Source organism: Anabrus simplex, chromosome 2 (genome assembly GCF_040414725.1).
Source record: "Anabrus simplex isolate iqAnaSimp1 chromosome 2, ASM4041472v1, whole genome shotgun sequence".
Lineage (NCBI taxonomy): Eukaryota > Metazoa > Arthropoda > Insecta > Orthoptera > Tettigoniidae > Anabrus > Anabrus simplex.
This window is the reverse complement of record NC_090266.1, coordinates 652,558,360-652,579,530: the sequence shown is the minus strand read 5'-3', so window position 1 is coordinate 652,579,530 and position 21,171 is coordinate 652,558,360. Positions and strand designations below refer to the sequence as shown.

Below are 21,171 nucleotides of genomic sequence, written 5' to 3'. Positions count from 1 at the left end.
AACTGAACTAAGGCTTGTTCATTCATTATATATTGAAGTGTTTAAGCTCCATGTTTTTACTTAAATTTCTGTTCACAGGCACATTCACACGGGACCAAGTCACCTTTCGTATGTCCATTGTGCAATATCGAGTTCCCGCGGAAATATGCCCTCAGGTCTCACGAAGAGTACAAACATGGAATTCGATATAGAGGTGGAATAAGAATTCAGCAAATGGATCCCAAAAGCTATAGAGAATTAGTTAATCGAAGACAAAAGCGCCGTGAAGAGTAAGTAGCTTATTTTTAATGTACTGCGGTTAACAATTATAAAATAATTGTAATGCCCACTAATTAAATATAAACTTCTTATGGACTTTGAAGACATGTACCATGGTGTGACTCAAGGCTATATCACATGACAACCTTGACGTAATATTGTTGTTTAATATTAGCTAATTGAAGAAATGGCTTTTATTAAAAGTATGTCATAAAGGAAGAACTTTCCTCTTGTGTGTTTTCATTTTAAGGAAGGTGTAAATATCTCATCCTTCCATTGCAGATTCTCAGAAATCTCTTTCAGTATTGAACAGTATGAACTTTATTGCTATCCTCATTTGACATTTCTCACTATATTGAGTTCTGTAGGCATTGCGTGGCAGTTCCCTAGTTATGATGGGTAAAGTTAGTAGAGTACCTGTAGTATCTGTGGAATCTGTAGTAACTCTCTTACTAGAATTCTGTTGTAGTAATTAGGGTAGAATTAACTGCAGTTTAGAATTGTGTAATTTGTGTGTATTATTTTATGTTTTCAGTAATTAACAGCAATTTTCATCCTGTTAGGGTGTTGTAGAAAAGGAATCGTACAACTAAGTAGTATTGTAGTATAGTAATAGCCTATATTAATTACCTTCTTGTCATGTGATCTTGTGATCTTTGTCAACTATCTTAGACAATATTTCTTTCCTTTCATTTTTATTTTGCACAGAATAAGTTATCTTTTTTTCCTTTTCTTTCATTATTCAGTAAAGAATGAATTTTTTTTAAAGTTGCTTTACGTCGCACCAACACAGATAGGTCTTACGGCGACGATGGGAGAGGAAAGGGCTGGGAGTGGGGAGGGAAGCAGCCGTGGCCTTAATCAAGGTACAGCCCCAGCATTTACTTGGTGTGAAAATGGGGAAACCACGGAAAACCATTGTCAGGGCTGCCAACATTGGGGTTCGAACCTACTATCTCCCGAACACTGGATACTGGCCGCACTTAAACGACTGCAGCTATCGAGCTCGGTAGTAAAGATTGGCTAAGGGGTGCAAGTGTAGGAACTGTGGCTGTGCCCAGACATTAAGGAGTATGAGGGAGGAGTTGGAGAGTTTGAGGGTGATAATTAGGATTCTCTCAGAGGACAGGAAGGAAAGTAGGCCTCCCTCAAACAATTTACAGGATACAGTAGGTATAAAAGAGGGATGGGAAGGAAAGGGAAGAATTGTAGAAGAAGGTGGTCTAACGTTTTAAGGGGAAGGAGATTGCAGGCTAAGGGCTCCATTCAGGATCAGAATTCAGGACAGGTGTCTGTGAGAAATCGGTATGAGTCACTGCAGGTAGAAAAACCAAGGTAAGATGAGGAACAGGGAACTGTTGCTGAGAAGTGTGAAAGTAGGAGGAAGGGAAAAGGTAGGAAAGGAAAATGTGGACTAGTAGATAGGAAAAGACAGGTGGAACAGGGTCATGCGATGGAGAAAAGGGAGGAGGAAGTAACTTCTGCAGCTGTCAGGAAAGATAAGACTGACCAGGAGGGGAGGGGATCAAATGAGGTGGGTAGGTCTGAGGTTCTGGACATGGGGGATTCCATTGTTAGACATGTGGGGAAAGTGTGTGGAGAAAAGGGAACCAGGGTAGAGTGTTATCCTGGAATTAGGTTAAGGCAGATGTTGAGGAAAGTAGAAGAGAAGGAGGAGGGAAAGGAGAAGGTGGTAGTGTTTCACGTTGGTACTAACAACGTGATACAAGAAGGTATAAGTACCAACAGAGTTGGAAATGTGTGGGATCTGGTAAATGCAGAAGAGGTGAAGTTTAAGGAAGTGGAGATTGTTATCAGTGGAATGCTGTGTAAGAGGGATACTGACTAGAAGGTGATTGGGTATTTAAATGAGACTATGGAGCGGGTATGTGGGTGACTGGAAGTGAGATTTCTAGATCCTAATGGGTGGGTAGGAGATAGGGATCTGCACTCAGATGGCCTATACTTAAACCACAGTAGTACATATAAGTTAGGAAATTTGTATAGAAGGGTTATAGGGAGGTACATTCTGGGAAATGGGGTGGCCTAGGGAGCGGTGATAAGGGAACAGGGAACTGAAAATCAAGTAGGGATGACATAAAAATGTTAGTGCTGAACTGTAGAAGTATTGTAAAGAAAGGAATAGAATTAAGTAATTTAATAGATATATACTTACTGGATATTGTAATGCAAGTTGAATCATGGCTGAGAAATGATATAATGGATGCAGAAATGTTCTCACAGAACTGGAGTGTGTATCGTAGAGATAGGATAGGAATGGTAGGAGGGGGAGTATTCATTCTCGTGAAAGAAGAATTTATAAGCTACGAAAAAGTTAACGATGAGAAACATTAAATTCTAGGTGTAAAGCTCATTTCTAAAGATAATAGGCAACTTAATATTTTTGCAGTGTACAGACCGGGAAAGGGTAGTGCTGACACGGATTCAGAATTATTTTATAAGATAATTAGCTATGTGGGAAATGACAAGGAAAGGAAGGTGATTGTAGTGGGTGATCTCAATTTACCAAATGTCAATTGGGAAGGTAATGCGAACGACAGGAAGCATGACCAACAAATGGCAAATAAGTTAATATGGGAAGGACAGCTGATTCAGAAAGTGATGGAACCAATCAGAGGGAAGAATATTCTGGATGTTGTATGGGTAAAACCAGATGAGCTCTATAGAGAAACTGAAGAAATAGAAGGTATTAGTGATCACGAAGCTGCTTTAGTGGTAGTTAAAAATAAATGTGATAGAAAGGAAGGCATTAAAATTAGGACTACTAGGCAGTACCATATGGCTGATAAAACAGGCATGAGGGAGTATTAAAAAAGTAACTATGATCAGTGGAAAATGGTAAATAAAAATGTAAACAGACTCTGGGATGGGTTTAAAGCAATTGTTGAAGAATGTGAAAATAGGTTTGTACCTTTAAAGGTGGTAAGGAATGGTAAAGATCCACTATATTATAACAGTGAAGTAAAGAGACTAAGAAGGAGGTGCAAGTTGGAAAGAAATAGAGTTAGAAATCGCTGTGGAAGTAAGGAGAAATTGAAGGAACTTACTAGGAAATTGAATCTAGCAAAGAAGTCAGCCAAGGATAACATGATGGCAAGCATAATTGGTGGTCATACAAATTTTAGTAAAAAATGGAAGAGTATGTACAGGTACTGTAAGGCAGAAACAGGTTCCAAGAAGAACATTGCAGGAATCATTAATGAACAACAGGAGTGTGTATGCAAGGATCTTCAAAAGAAGTCAGTAGTATGTAAAGATTGTTAGTTACAAGGATAATGTCCAGATAGAGGAGGTGACTAATACTAAAGAAGTATTAAAATTTACCGATGACAACTATGACATTTACAGTAAGATACAAAAGTTGAAAACTAGAAAAGCAGCTGGAATTGATAAGGTTTCGGGGGATATACTAAAGACAATGGGTTGGGATATAGTACCATACAGTATATGAAGTACTTATTTGATTATTGTTTATATGAAGGAGCTATACCAAATGAATGGAGAGTTGCTATAGTAGCCCCTGTGTATAAAGGAAAGGGTGATAGAGACATAAAGCTGAAAATTACAGGCCAGTCAGTTTGACATGCATTGCATGTAAGCTTTGGGAAAGCATTCTTTCTGATTATATTAGACATGTTTGCAAAATTAATAACTGGTTTGATAGAAGGCAGTTTGGGATTAGGGAGCTCAACTTGTAGGATTCCACCAAGATATAACCGATATCCTGGATTCAGGAAGTCAAACGGACTTTATCGCTATTGACCTATCTAAGGTCTTTAATCGGGTAGATCATGGGAGACTACTGGTAAAAATGAGTGCAATTGGACTTGACAAATATTGACTGAATGGGTGACTACGTTTCTAGAAAATCGTCAGCTGTAACTCGATTCGAGTATATATAACTTCTTCCTGCATACATTGACCATTTCAACAGCGTGTAGTATGGTGATGACTAAACAGACCAATCCAGGCATAAAACATACGCCCACACAAATTACACTGAATAGATGGAGGAGGGCGGGGATGTAATTGACGGAGTTTTCTTGCTTGTCGCTTGATGTCTGTGGCGTTCTCTCTCAAACAAGTTGACAGCGGTGGATGTAGTGTTCCGCCACAGTGAGCAGTCCACGGCACATTCTTCCCATGTCTGTATATCTATACCAGTTGTCTTCATGATGTGTTTACGCTGGTCCTTAAAACGCTTAAGAGGGGCTCCATGGGGTCTACTGCCAGAGCAAAGTTCACCATGAAGAATTTGGTCGGAAAGCCTGGTATCACCCATGCGGTGAACATGGCCTAACCATCTCAGTTGATGAGCGATGATTGTTCCCTCAATGCTATTTAGCTACACTTTGTCGAGAACTGCTGCGTTGGTCACATAATCCTCCCACTTAATATTCAAGATGAATCTCATTTTCTGTTGGTGGATGGACTCAGGTTAGTTGATATCACAGCGATTCATGAAGACTCTGTGCATTAACCATCCGAATGCTGCATGAACAACCCCAATTCTATCAATGTCTTTTTCACAGGTACACTGTTTAGACAAGATGCTCCCAAGATATGAAGAGTGATCAAGCTGTTCCAGTGTTGTGTCTAAGATCGAAATACTGAACTCAGGAAGTGTTAATTCTGGGGCAGGTTGTGCAAGTACCTTCTTTTTTTGTTTCTTCGTATTAATGGCAAGACCAAAGTGATCACATGCAGTTTTAAAACAGTTGACTGACTGTTGTAGTTCTGCAGGTGTTAGAGCAGGAGATGAGGTGTCATCGGCATACTGCAGTTCTGTCACGTGGGTAACCAGAGTATTGTGAGTGAAGTCTTGCCAGATTGAAAAGGCCTCCATCAAAGCGAAATTTAATCTCCATGCCTAAGGTGTTTGCAGATGATTCATGCAGCATGGCAGCCAGTGCAATGAGTGTAGGAGCAAGCACACAGCCTTGTTTCAATCCATGATTGATTGGGAACGAATCTGATACTGACGTACCTGACGCGAGTTCCCAATGAACCAGCATGTCCGGCCAATGTATACCTTGCCCTAGTACAGGGAATTTTGTACCCCACTCCCCCAGGGTCTAATAGTGGAAACAATTTGTCCTTGCTGTTACCTAAACTGTGAGCAATTTTGGTGACAGTGCCAAACACTGTTTTTATATTGTGTTTGCAGAGAACCTTGGCAGTTCGGCCTGTGGTCTTGTGGATGTAAGGCAGGCAGTTCCCTTCACTTCTTCTTTCTGTGAGCTTTGCGTAGTTGTCCCTCTGTGATGCAGGGCTCTATGAATCTGTACATTGTTGTAACCATTACCCTTGAACATGACTTTCATGTGTCTATCTCTTCCTGGATAGTGTAAGGCAGTTCTACAATTATACTTGCTGTACAGTATCACAGCCACAGCTTGCACACAACACAGTCTCACAATCCTGTACGTCATACACTGTCTATACACTTACAACAGACTTGCCAGCCTATCTCATGCCACACCACAGACACGCATGTTCACTCCATAGCAGCTGGACACGAGAGTCTCTACTCTTCAGCAACAGACAGGACAGAACAGAACGAATACTCATTTCATGTATAGAACTGCACTCATTGCTCTGACTCTTCAACTCAAACTGAACCTTGACCTTGTCTGGTCCGTCTTACATAGGGAAATAAGTCCCTTCCAGATACTTTGAGAAAGGAGAAGTAGAGTCCTCTCGATTCCGAATGATCTGCGTTAACCTTCTAGTTCTTTCTCCCACTGTCGGGAGGCTTCTAGTGAGATAATGGAGTAGTGGCAGAAAGGGCTGGCCTTGCATGCCTGCATGTTGCTGACCGGTTGCTTTGCAGTGAGCAGGCAGGGCCCTAACCGATGACATCACTTGCGGCCAGAGCCAGGCTAACTTGCTCCTGCCACGGTCTTATAATAAATAATTGTAATGGTGTGTAGAGAATAGTTCTTCTATTATCTTGTGCTAGATCATGATGCCTAACAGTGTCAGCAGAACTTAAATATATTTAGTACTGACGCCGGGCTGAGTAGGTCGGACGGTTGAGCGCTGGCCTTCTGAGCCTAACTTGACAGGTTCGGTCCTGGCTCAGTCTGGTGGTATTTGAAGGTGTTCAGATACGTTAGCCTCATGTCGGTAGATTTACTGCCATTTAGTCTGGCTCCATCGCTAAATGGTTAGTGTGCTGGCCTTTGGTCACAAGGGTCTCTGGTTCGATTCCCGCCAGGGTAGGGAATTTTAACCATCATTGGTTAATTTCGCTGGCACGGGGACTGGGTGTATGTGTCGGCACTAAAAGCCATACGTCATTTCATTTCTTTTACTGCCATGTAAAAGAACTCCTGCGGGACAAAATTCCAGCACCTCGGCATCTCTGAAAACTGTAAAAGTTGTTAGTGGGACGTAAATCAATGTTGTTATTATTTTTATTACATCCATTTAGGAAGGCTCAGCTTGTGCCGGTAACATAATAGGCTGACTCAGCCTAAGCAAGGAGTCACCCCCTTGATTATGAAACTATACAGATATTTACAAATATTTACAACAGAAATAATCACAACATACATATATACAATAAATGTGCACAGATGATGTCCCTGAACAACTTTTTATCTCCTCGTTTTGGGAATCAGTCCTTCAGTATGACCGGAACTGTGGCCTGGAACTTCGTGCTGTTTGTAACTCGGAGGAAAAGTTGTTTCTAGAAACTTTCTCACAATGTGGTAGGTATTCAGGAGGGTGCCTTTCGTCTTTCTGTAGTTCAGCGTAGATGTGATGATGCATGTTTAATGCGGCCAGAGAGCTGTGCAAGCTTTTCAGAATAACACCAGTACATGATATTACTATTGGAACTATGATGACTGATTCTAGTTTCCGTAGGCGTTGTGTTTCTATTGCCAGTTCTGTGTATTTTGATATCTTTGTGGCTATTGTTTGCAGATTGGAGGTGTTTGGACAGGCAATTTCTATAAGGGATGCAGATCTTTTTGATTTATCGATTAGAATGATATCTGGCTTATTGTAGCTGAGCGCGACCTTAGTTATGACTTCTCAGTGGCATAGAAGCTTGTATGTGGAGTTTTCGAGAATGGGTGGAGGTGTGTATTTCCAATATGCAGTTGATGACTGAAGAAATCCACATTTTATGAAAGTTTCTGGTGAATGATTTTAGCTACCTGATCATGTCTGTGTTTGTAATTTAATCAGTGTTGGCCAAGTGTGGGCAGCCAGAGATGACGTGCTGTACGCTCTCTGTTGTTCTGGAACAGTGGCGGCAGTTGTCTGTGACAACTGTTGGATAATTCATGATGAATCTATGAATATATGGTAGTTCCGTGTAGCAATTACTGGATCTTGGATGTCCAGAACAAATACTTCTGTTTATGGGAAAAGACCAGAGTAGATCAGCCAAGTGTGCGATGCAGGTTTGTCGATATGAGGCTGATCCAGTTCATGGGGGTACTTCCCGTGAAGAGGTTTTGCTTCCACGTGGCCATATTCATCTCCTTTGTAGGTGGGATAGAAACTGGCATTTCCGGCGATGATACATTGAGAGGTGTATAGTTTGTATCAGCTCTGCAAACAGCTTGATGAAAACACGATGCTTCAGCTCTCGAGTGGAAATATTCTGTAAGATTTGATATCAGATTGCTGTGTAAATTGACAATGGATAAGAAGCCCCTATCACCTGATCTCAAAGTGTAAGACGTTCGGTTGCAGATTTGGGCTGATGCCTGTGGAACCAGGTGAGTGAAACTGCTGTTTTCGTTTGTAACTGCTGAAGTTCTGTTTGGGTCCATTTTATGACGCCAAGGGAGTATGTGAGCAGTGGTGTGGTGTATGTATACTACCAAGAAATTATTTGATAATAAAGCACGACTAGATATTTCGGAGAGTAATGATATCTTATTGCAGGGCACACTGTGTGTAGACCTGGAGCTGGGTACAGAGAGAGGTCCTGACTACAATGAGTTCAAAATTGTTTGAACTGAATTTATTCACCTAAGCTTCACCTTACAATTGTGCTGGTTACAGTGAAGTTGTTTCCATAGGTCCTCCTTGATGGACAGCGACCCAACCATGAAAACATGATGCCTCGTGTGCAGCAACCATACCATGGAATCACGATCCCTTGTAGGCAGCAACCAAACCGTGGAACCACGATCCCTTGTAGGCAGCAATCAAACCATATAACCACGATCCCTTGTAGGCAGCAACCATGGAACCATGATCCCTTGTAGGCAGCAATAGGTCGTCGTTGATTCTTGAAGGTCCCCGCCCGGGGTAACCACTCACTGATTATGTTATGCAAGTGTCCACATTTAACTGTCCCCCGAGTATGGGAGTGATTCACATAAACCGCAGCACTTTGTGAATTGTAATCGTCTCAGTTCTGACTTGAAACCCTAAATGTAAAATTTGAGAAATAAGTTGCACTTGGGAAACTTGTGGTGGCTTCCCACACGAAGAAAAAAAGTTTGCCTTCTATCATTTGCATGGAGTCTTTCTACCAAATTAAAATTTGCACCGTTCGTTGGAACTCATCACAACACAGTTTATTCTTATTCACATCGAGAAATAGAACGTCTGATGGAATAACTGCACTCTTGGAATTATTTATAATTCTAAAGAAACTGAATGTTTGTAGCGACCTATTAAGATCACAGTTCACTTGGAAATTTCACTTGCATTTTACATGAATGTCTATGAGTGCACTTGTGTCTATGTATGTAAATCACTTGGAAAAATCACTAGCAATCCTAACTACTGCATTCTAAGTGAAGCATTTTTTATTATTATTATTATTATTATTATTATTATTATTATTATTATTATTATTATTAGTATTATTATTATTATTATTATTATTAAAAATAGTCTGTTCGCAGGAAAAACATATCACTTTCACTACTGCATTTGATATAATGTCTAAGTGAATTATTAAACACTTGTTCTATGAAAAGTAAAGTCTCTGAATATTCTGTTATTCACATCGTAATGTTAAAGTTTAAGTCGAGTTCACTTGGAAAAATCACTATTCTGGCTTCTAGCATACACATAAATGTTTGTTATACAAGTCTTACAATCAACATCTTCAATATTTATAAGTTCCTTAATGAGGTTCTACGTACTAAAAATGTATAAGTACCGTAATGCCTGAATTATTCTTTGTTTCACAACTCGCACGTCACTTAGACATAATCTCGCCCTGCAGGTTGACTCCGTACCATGCGGTGAACCAACGTCATCATGTTGCTAGTGTAAACTGAAGTAACAGGTTCAAGAGCTATGGCCTTTTATACAAATCTAGCTCTGATGTAATGTTTTATGAAATCTTGAATATCTCTGTAATCCCTGGGTCGATTTTGGAGAAATTAACATGAGGAGACGTTTAAAATGTGTTCTATAATATGCCATTATTTCTGAATCGATACCTTAATTAGTTTAGAAGACAGCATATTTCTTGCATGGATGTTTCCAGACCATATGATCCAACCTGTCCTGTGCGATGATGAAGAAGGTAGCATTGTGGCAGGTTGACTACTTGCTTCTGTGAGACCTTGTTATTATTAGCGTTGAAAATACACAAATTCGAGATATTTGTACATATCTTCTTCCTCCATCTGTTGTATGGGTTCTTCGCTTAAACTAGGAGATGTCCCTTGTGCTGAGTAGGATCCCCTGATGACAGTTTGGGTTCTACATTTGTGCAATCCAAATCGCATGCCTATATCTGAAGAAAACTTCTTGGTAATCGAGACGAGATGGTGGAGATGGGGTTTGGTAAAGGCATACAGCTTAATGTCATCCATATAGTGTAGATGGCTGATTTTGAATAGCTCTTCTCACTCTGTTATCATTATTGTTGTTGTTGTTGTTGTTGTTGTTGTTGTTGTTGTTGTTGTTCTTCTTCTTCTTCACCACTGACAAAGTAACTCTTTGGATGAGACTAGACATGTCTCAATGAAACTTGGGTGAATGATCGATTAGCATATATATCCTAATTTTAATGGTAATAATCATTTTCCTATAAAATTACTGGTAGTGTTAAAATTATTAATTATTTGCTGAGAAATAGCTGAGCAGCTTGGAGCAGTTAGCTGTTAATGGCGTTGAATGATCTTGTGTATTCACTGTAGAAATGTACCAATAGTTCCTTTTTAAATGATATAAAACACACTTTACCAGAAATGAGATTTTGACATCACGAGCAGAAATTCACTTCTCTGCAAACTATTTTACTAACATGTAAAGTATATGATGTATCAAAAAAGTAGGATTTCAGTATATCTGTATCATATATAATTGGGGCCGATCACCTCGATGTTAGCCTCCTTTAAACAACAAGCATAACCAAGCAACCATATACAATGGAAGCTAAAATATTATATAGAGTGAAATCTTGGTCATCTATATAGTTACACAATAGACATAGTGTTGTAACTGCAAATTTGCCAATTTTGAGTTAAAACTGTCTGTCCATTTATACTGAATAGCTCTACATGAGAAACAAATCAGTATATCTGTATCTTTTAGTGTATTGTAGATATTGCATATTTCACCTTTGGTCATAGGTAACATTTTCATAGTATTACAGGAAACCTGACGTATCTTTACTAATGTCACTATATCTCTTAAAATTTAAAGTAAATTATTTTTTAGAGCACAAGGGACATAGTGACATATCTGATAATGCAAAACATTGTTTTTATCAATGCTCAATAACACAGCCTTTTTAAGCAGTGATTAATGTTTAAGCTCATTAAATTACATGTTACCCAGTCAATTCATACATGTTGTTTGCCTTTACAAAGCGAGGTACCTTTTATTTACATAGATTAGCAATGCCAACAGGTGCTGAATGGCTATAGGTTGGTCACCAGAAAGTAAACACAAACCCTGGCTTTGTTGTTGTGCTTCCAGCAGTACTATTGTGACCGTGTATGTTTGAAAATTGTGTTTTATCAGTGTTTTGTTTCAAATAGAACATTTGTAATTACTGCTGGACTTTGCTGAAACATATCAAAGTTAGTAGTAATACGTAGACAAATTAACCTGAGTAATTAACTCTCATGTATTATGAGTTCTAACACAGAGAGTAAAGCTGATATGTCTTTAGCTAATTTGACTTTATGAGGACTAAAATAAGCAATTTTGACTTGGACCTAATGAATGTAGATGATGTGAGCAACAGTGATGATCATGACTTAGATCTGGATTATTTTCCAGCTTGTGATATTGAGTGTTGCAAGAAAGATAATTACTCTCATTGTGATATCTACAGCTGTGTTCTTTGCAGAGATCATGCAACTAAATGTTCTTGTGAAGGCTATAAATTAGAAATTATAACAATTTTACAAACATACCGAAGATGTTGCATTACAACTATAGATACAAAATGACACTGAAAAAATGTCATCTAGGCCTAACAATAATGCTAACAATCCTAGGACTACTAACTCCAGAAATGATGGAACAACTTAATAACCGTGAAATACATGTGTGGAAGGAAGAGGTTTATTCCACTTGCCCACTATGTTACCGTTATCTCTGTTACAATCATGTTGATAAAAGTATTTGCGCCAATGACCACCAAATTGAAGAAAATTATACAAAACTGAAAACCCAATAAAAATTTCCAAAATACACTGACTGACAGAGCAAATGCAACACCAAGGAGGAGTGGTTCGAAAGGGATGAAAGTTGGGGAAAAAACAGAGTCGGCACGGAAGAATAATTGATGTTTATTTCAAACCGATATGCAGGTTACACAATGCGCACGGCATCGACTCAGTAGGATGTAGGACCACCGCGAGCGGCGATGCATGCAGAAACACGTCGAGGTACAGAGTCAATAAGAGTGCGGATGGTGTCCTGAGGGATGGTTCTCCATTCTCTGTCAACCATTTGCCACAGTTGGTCGTCCGTACGAGGCTGGGGCAGAGTTTGCAAACGGCGTCCAATGAGATCCCACACGTGTTCGATTGGTGAGAGATCCGGAGAGTACGCTGGCCACGGAAGCATCTGTACACCTCGTAGAGCCTGTTGGGAGATGCGAGCAGTGTGTGGGCGGTGATTATCCTGCTGAAACAGAGCATTGGGCAGCCCCTGAAGGTACGGGAGTGCCACCGGCCGCAGCACATGCTGCACGTAGCGGTGGGCATTTAACGTGCCTTGAATACGCACTAGACGTGAAGTGGAATCATACGCAATAGTGCCCCAAACCATGATGCTGCGTTGTCTAGCGGTAGGGCGCTCCACAGTTACTGCCGGATTTGACCTTTCTCCACGCCGACGCCACACTCGTCTGCGGTGACTATCACTGACAGAACAGAAGCGTGACTCATCGGAGAACACGACGTTCCGCCATTCCCTCATCCAAGTCACTCTAGCCCGGCACCATGCCAGGCGTGCACGTCTATGCTGTGGAGTCAATGGTAGTCTTCTGAGCGGACGCCGGAAGTGCAGGCCTCCTTCAACCAATCGACGGGAAATTGTTCTGGTCGATATTGGAACAGCCAGGGTGTCTTGCACATGCTGAAGAATGGCGGTTGACGTGGCGTGCGGGGCTGCCACCGCTTGGCGGCGGATGCGCCGATCCTCGCGTGCTGACGTCACTCGGGCTGCGCCTGGACCCCTCGCACGTGCCACATGTCCCTGCGCCAACCATCTTCGCCACAGGCGCTGCACCGTGGACACATCCCTATGGGTATCGGCTGCGATTTGACGAAGCGACCAACCTGCCCTTCTCAGCCCGATCACCATACCCCTCGTAAAGTCGTCTGTCTGCTGGAAATGCCTCCGTTGACGGCGGCCTGGCATTCTTAGCTATACACGTGTCCTGTGGCACACGACAACACATTCTACAATGACTGTCGGCTGAGAAATCACGGTACGAAGTGGGCCATTCGCCAACGCCGTGTCCCATTTATCGTTCGCTACGTGCGCAGCACAGCAGCGCATTTCACATCATGAGCATACCTCAGTGACGTCAGTCTACCCTGCAATTGGCATAAAGTTCTGACCACTCCTTCTTGGTGTTGCATTTGCTCTGTCAGTCGGTGTATTAAAGGAAAGATCACCTAGGCCTATCAATAATTCAATCTGTTTGCTGCCACAAATTTTTGAAGTTAATGAAAAGAGAAAGGAGATACCACTGAGAGTATTACACTACAAAAATGTAACAAAGGAGTCAGTTAAAAGTAAACTGCAAAAGAGCGTAGAAATAAAGGTGAACAATATGTTATTGACCAAGCTTGATAGCTGCAGTTGCTTAAGACAAATACACTGGCGGCCAAAAAAATTGGATCACTTTGTAAAAACGATATCGTAATATTTAAACACCAATTATTAGAGGGAATTATTACATTAATTTTTATATTAAGGCAATTTCTAATGTGTATTCTATGGTTTTGGAGAAGAATATGATGCTTAGAGATCATAAATAACCGTAAGGAGCCACTTTCCACCCCTAAGTGCTAGGCACTAAATTTTATTGCATCGACTAGCAATAACACCTATCAAGTTTTACAATACTGTGACCAAAGCTGTTGATGGATTATCAGTGTGTGACACAATATCTGTCACAAAGGAACATTTTTCTTCAGTTCCTCTTTTCACATTTGACAAGTTAAGGTGCCTCTTACCGAGCTCGATAGCTGCAGTCGCTTAAGTGCGGCCAGTATCCAGTATTCGGGAGATAGTGGGTTCGAACCCCACTGTCGGCAGCCCTGAAGATGGTTTTCTGTGGTTTCCTATTTTCACACCAGGCAAATGCTGGGGCTGTACATTAATTAAGGCCACAGCCGCTTCCTTCCCACTCCTAGCCCTTCCCTGTCCCATCGTCGCCATAAGACCTATCTGTGTTGGTGCGACGTAAAGCAACTAGCAAAGAAAGATGCCTCTTAGCCCAGATGTTGCAAGAGCAGTGGCGTTGGTGGATGATTGGCGCAGCTTTCGTAATGCAGCTAATGCTATCGGTGCATCATTTGGGAGCCTACAGCGTGCTCTAAGACGATTTAGTGAACTCGGTACCTATCACAGATGACCTGGATCAGGCCGTCGGAGGTCTACATCTGCTAGGGACGATGCGTTTCTGGTCATACGCCAAACTACTGACGTCCAAGCCAGAAATCACTTGAGGCAGTAAGAAATGTCACTGTGACTGCAGCGGCTGTCAGACGAAGACTCCAAGAAGCCAATTTGACCTCAAGGAGACCTGCAACTGTCCACAGCTTACCCCCGCAGCACAGAGCAGCTCGATTACAGTTTGCGTTTCAACATCGGAATTGGCCCATGGAGCAGTGGTGAAGGGTACGTTTTACAGATGAGTCATGATTTTGCCTGCGGTCCCCTAATGGTAGAGAGAGAGTGGAGAAGGCGTGGGGAGCAATATTCGACTTGCAACATCTCCGGAGAGGTCATCGTATGGGGGTGGCTCCATCATGGTATCGCCAGTATCAGCTCTAAGGCTCGGACAGAAATTATTTTCATCAATGGAGATGCTCTGAAAGCACACCATTACATCGTAGAGGTGTTAGCAGAGCATATAATCCCCTATGCTGCCTTAGTTGGTGAAAATTTCATCTTGATGAATGATAATGTACGCTCCCATGCCACTCGCTGCCTGACAGAATATCGACGCAACGTCAGGATACGAACTCTCAACTGGCCAGCTTCGCAATTCATACCTCAGTCCCATAGAACACCTGTGGGATATGCTTGGCCGAAATGTCCACTTTCGCAGCATTCACACCCTCAATGAAATGCAGACAATGAGTGGGTGCTCATCCCCCAGGAAACGATCCGGGACCTTCTAGCTAGCATGCCGCGAAGGATGGAGGCCGTAATCATCACAGGGGTGGTAACATCCAATACTAAGGCAAGATAGTGTAGAGTGTTGTCAAGAAAACTCTCAGTGGTATGTTGATAAGTTTGCTCAGTGTAATGCAATGTTAATTTAAGGTAATGACAATTTCATCATTGCCAGCATCTAAGAACTTCTTGGATAAACTTTTGCTCTTAAGTTAAAGTGACCCACTTTTTTGTCTGGCAATGTGTTGTTATTATTATTATTATTATTATTATTATTATTATTATTATTATTATTATTAAGTAGTAGTAGTAGTAGTAGTAGTAGTAGTAGTAGTAGTAGTAGGGTTTTTTTTGTTATGGCAGGGGAAAAGACACCACTCTGTGTGGGAGTTGGATTTCCACCAACTAAAAACCCCTGCCCTCTTCACTCAATCCATTCTGGAACTGCTTGTCGGCATGACATCAGAATGGAGTAATGTCTATTATTAATTTCTTCCTTTCTCTTCTTTTTCCTTCATCCCCATAATGCTTGTCGCCATTGCCTTTACTATGTTCCAGGCAAACGGGCTCTCTAACATAATCTGAACCAGATTCCCTGGCGTGAGTCGTCGGCCAAGTTGTTGGCAGGCTTTCCTTCGTTCTTCTTCCCATCGAACACAGTAGAAAAAAGTGTGTTCTACTGTATCCCTTTCAGAACAGTACCGACAACCATCTCCCTGCGTCTTTCCCATCTTCATGGCGTATACGCCAAATCTTCCATGTCCTGTCAGGAATCTGCATCAGATAGTAATCTACCTGCCGATGTCTACATTTAAGCCAGTCTCCTATGTCGGGTATTAGCTTTTTTGTCCATTGGCCAACATCGGTTGTGCCATCCCAGCGGTCTTGCCAGTCTAGTAAGAGTTGGTTCCTCAAGGCTTTCTTTTCTTCAGCAGATATAGTCGCACCCCTTTCATGCCAAAGTTTTCTCTCTACATCGAGGAGGTCAATGGGAATACTGGCAGCTACAACTTGTAAAGCTGCTGTCGAAACAGTTCGATATGCACAGGTAACTATGAGTAGCATTTTCCTCTGTACTCTTTCCATAGCTCTTCGGTGAATCTTCCTCCTGAGTGCATTGTGACAGATAGGTGCAGCATAAAGTAAAATGGAATATACTGCAGAGCACATAATCTGTCTCTTAACTGTTCTTGGTCCCCCGATGTTAGGCATAAGTCTGGCTAATGCCGATGCCTTCTTCTCTGCCTTTTGGGTTACTGCCTTCACATGTGCACCAAATGTGCAATTCCTGTCAATAAGAACCCCAAGGTATCGTACAGACTTCCCTGGGATAATCACTGTATCATTTAATAAGAAACGGACATTTTTCCAATTCCTGGAACCTTTCAAAATTACAGCCTCAGTCTTATGTGGAGCCAATCTCAATTTATTATTTACCATCCAAAGGTTAACTCATCTCAGTGATTCATTTACTCGGAAGGTCAGTTCTTCTACATTCTCTGCTATTACCACTATTGCAAGGTCATCTGCATAACCAATAGGTGTTGTCCCTTTTGTCAGCTGCAGGCGTATGACACCATCATATAGAATGTTCCACAAGGTGGGTCCTAGAACAGATCCCTGTGGAACGCCAGCACTCATTTCAAGGTCTTCTAAATCATGAAGTCGTATTCTTCGTCCTTTGAAGTGTTTAACGATTATTTGTTGTAGATACCGAGAAATGTTCATCCTACGAAGTTCTCTCAAAATAATGCTCCAAGAAGCAGTGTTAAAAGCATTTTTTGACATCTAGCGTTATCAAGGCAGCCCATTTCTCACTGCTTTCTGCCTGTATTTGAATCACCCTCTCAATAGCTTGGATTTTGGTTCTACCCTTTCTAAATCCAAACTGGTTCGAAGAAAGTCCTCCCTGTTGTTCAAGTTCTTTCTCCAGTCTAGTTTTAATCAATCCTTCGTAAAGTTTGCTCAAGGTGTTTAATAAGCAAAGTGGCCTGTATGCTGATGGATCTAATGATAGTTTCCCTGTCTTCAATAACAGCACTAGCTTGGCTACTTTCCACTCATCGGGGAATTCACGCTTTTTTAATAAATCATTGAAGACTGATAAGATCCAACCAGGTGCCACCTCAACTGCATACTTGATGGCTTCTGGTGGGATTCCATCTACACCGGGTGCCTTACCAGTCTTCATATTGCGTGCTACCTCTTATAACTCAACCACAGTAAACGGTTCTGCAACACAAAAATCTGATTCCGTTTCAAGTCTGTCATTAGTACAAGGGAACAACTCCATTGCTATGGCTTTCATTCTATCAGCTAGGAGCTGAACTGGTACCCTGTTGATTATTTGACCGGTCACTATCTTATATCCCGCCCCCCAGATATCACTGTCTAGATCTTCGCATAGCTTTTGCCAGAGATTTCTCTTAGAAACCTTTATTAGCTTCATTAGTTGCCTCTTTGATGCCTTATAGTCAGCTTCTAATTGTATTAAGTTGACCTGGCTGATTTTTTTCCTAGATCTTGTAAGAATTCGACTCTTGCAATTGCAGTCTTTCCTTTGCATGTCTATTTCATTGTTCCACCAGTAAGGGACTCGTGTTTTATATTTTGTTGATCCCCTCAATCGGCTGGTCCTACAAGCATCTTTAAGAGCAGCAGTTACATCTTTTAGAGTATGTTGCACTGTATCTACAGTTTGTGACATCCACTCGATTGCAATTTTAAAAGTTTCCCAATTATAGTTCCACACTGTTTTCGTGATATCATTAAGCTTCTTCGATCCCTTAACTTGAAAATAAATAAAACGATGGTCGCTGAGAGATTCATCTTCCATAACTTCCCAGTCAACTATGAATGATGCTATACCCTGCGTTGAGCAGGTGACGTCTATGAAAGAATCTGAGTTCCCTCTGGAAAAAGTTGGTAAGATTCCAGTGTTGTGAACCACCAAGTCTAGGGTCGCTATCCATTCTGCCCAATATTCTCCCCTACGATCTGCAGTTGGTGGTGGTGGTGGTGGTAGTAGTAGTAGTAGTAGTAGTAGTAGTAGTAGTAGTAGTAGTTAAATAAAATGAAGCCATAGATCACCCAACTGAGATTTAGTTTACTCTCCTATCCGGTAAATCAAATAATTGATTATCTGCATTTAGGGCTGTCGCCCAGGTAGCAGATTCCCTATTAATTATTTACCTAGCTTTTTCTTAAACACCCCCTGTGGGTGCAGAATGAAGACTAAGAATACACCTACGGTATCTGCTGCCTGTCATAAGAGGCAACTAAAGGGAGCACCATCCACAGTATCCCCTGCCTGTCGAAAGAGGCGACAAAAAGGAGCAACAAGAGAAACATGAGACTACTTGTATTTAGTACCATTACGAGAAGAACACCCTGGGGCGATGTTACTTGCAATTAGAACCACCATGCGAGGAGCACCATGGGTCTACGTTACCTAGGAGCAGAACCATTATGTAAGGAACACCACGGGTCTGGGCATTGCCTGTGATTAGTACCATCATGTGTATCCCAGCGAGGCGGAGGAGCGGGCGCTCGGCTGCACAGACTAGTGTCTTGCACGAGAACGTGCCAAGCGCAGCGCTTGAATGTGTTCAGAATGGGTCTACGTTACCTCTAAGGAACACCCTGGGTCTATGTTGCCCGTGATTAGTACCTCTATGTGAAGAACTCCATGGGGCTGCATTGCCTGTGGGTGGTACAGTAATGTGTGACACACCATGGGTCTACATTGCCTATGATTAGTACCACTATGTGAGCAACACTATGAGTATACGTAGCCTGTGATTAGCCTCACTATGTGAGGAACACCACGGATCTAGACAGCGACCATGATTAGTCACTATGTGAGGAACACCACGGGTTTGTGTTACCTGTGAGTTATGCCATTATGTGTGACATACCATGGGTGTATATTACCTGTAATTAGTACCACCATGTGAGGAACACCCCGAGTCTACATTACCCGTGATTAGTACCACCATGCAAGGAACAACACAAGTCTATGTTACCTGTGATTAGTACCACTATAGGAGGATGAGCATGGTTCTGCTTTACCAGTGATTAGTACTATTATGAGGAGCTGGTGACCTGGATTTTGGACCCCTTTGGACAACAAGGATCATCTCAGAAAATACAGCATTGTGAATTGGATCCACTGATTGTTTTGGACACATGGTCATTTTTTCATCATCATTCGTTTTAGATTCTAGTCAGTAGACACATTTTGTTAGGCCCCTTTTACCAACAGTCATCATCATTATCATAATTTTTCTTTAACATTTTCAAAGAACTTGGAAATTTATCAAACATTTTCCTTGATAATTTATTCCAATCCCTTACTCCTTGTCCTGAAAATGAATATTTGCCCCATTTTGAGTCTTGAATTCCAACTTTATCTTCATACTATGATCCTTCCTACTTTTAGAAGCTCCACTCAAGCTTAATCATCTGCTTATGTCATTCCACACCAACTCTCCACTGACAACTTGAAACATACCACATAGTCAAGCATCTCTTCTCCTTACTCCCAAGTCTTCCCAGCCCAAAGGTTGCAACATTGTCGTAACACTACTCCTTTTTCGGCTATCACCCAGAACAAACCGTGCTGCTTTCCCTTGAATGTTTCGCAGTTCTCTTATCAAGTAATCCTGGTGAGGATCCCATACACTGCAGCCATACTCTAACGGTGGTCTTACCAGAGACTTATAAGCCCTCTCCTTTACATCCTTACTGCAACCCCTAAACATTCTCATAACCATGTGAAGAGATCTGTAGCCTTTCTTTACTATCTTGTTAATATGATTTCCCCAATGAAGATCATTCCTTATATTAACACCTAGCTTCTTACAGTATTGCCCATGAGGTACTATCGCCCCATCAACGCAAATAATTGAAACTGAGTGGACTTTTCCTCTTGGTGAAACTTACAAATTGACCTTTCATCCCATTTATATTCATATCACTGTCTGCTGTCCCTCCCACAACATTGTTTAATTCCCCCACAGTCGCTCACAATCCTGCAACTCATTTACTACTCTGTACAGTATAACATCATCCGCAAATAGCCTTATCTATGATTCCAGATCTTTACTCATATCATTTATATATATATATATGAAAACATAAACGTCCAATAATACTGCCATCACTACAGGATCACATAATGCTTCACGTACTCTAATCCTCTGAGTTCTATTTTCTTCTAATGTAGCAACTAAATTAACCACTCTATTGTCTAGTCCATTAGCCCTCATTTTCATCAGTAATCTCCCATGATCTACCGTATCAAAAGGCTTGCATAGGTCAATAGCAATACAGTCCATTTGAACTCCTGAATCAAAAATATATGTTATACCTTGCTGGACTCCTACAAGTTGAGTTTCACTGGAATAACCTTTCCTAAACCTGAACTCTCTTCTGTCAAATCAGTTAGTAATTTCGCAAGTGTGTGTATTATAATCGGAAAGAATGCTTTACCAGAGCTTACAAATAACACATGTTAAGCTTACTGACCTGTAATTGTCCATTATACATTTGTCACCCTTTCCCTTGTACCCTGGGACTATTATTGCACCTCTCCATTTATTTGGAATCACTCTTTCATGCAAACAGTAATCACATAAGTATTTTGGATACAGAACTATATCCCAACCCATATAATGTTATCAATCCCAGCTGCCTTTCCAGCTTTCAACTTCCGTATCTTTTTATAAATGTCTTTATTATCATAGTTAAATTTCTGTATTTCATCTGTATTAGTCACATCCTTTGTCAGAACATTATCTTTATAACCAACTACCTTTACATATTGCTGACTGAATACTTCTGCCTTCTGGAAGTTCTCTCATATACATTCACCTTGTTCATTAATGATCCCTGGAATGTCTGTCCTAGAACCTGTTTATGTCTTAAAGTATTTATACATGTCCTTCCATTGCTCCTTAAAATTCATGTGGCTCCCAATTATGTTTTGCCATCATGTTATCCTTAGCTGATTTTTTTGCTGTATTCAATTTCCCAGTGAGCTCCTTCAATCTCTCCTTCCTCCCGCAAGCATTCCTAACTCCA

General features: G+C 41.2%; 1 protein-coding gene across 3 annotated transcripts in view; it reads left to right on the top strand.

Moving 5' to 3' along the window:
* The window catches only part of LOC136862994 (uncharacterized), a 319,777-nt gene that overhangs the window by 175,304 nt on the left and 123,302 nt on the right, over positions 1–21,171 (top strand). For all 3 annotated transcript variants that reach the window (XM_067139304.2, XM_067139303.2, XM_067139302.2), the window contains exon 8: positions 79–269. In XM_067139304.2, coding sequence (XP_066995405.1) covers positions 79–269 — 191 coding nt within the window. The remainder of the gene's footprint in view (positions 1–78; positions 270–21,171) is intronic.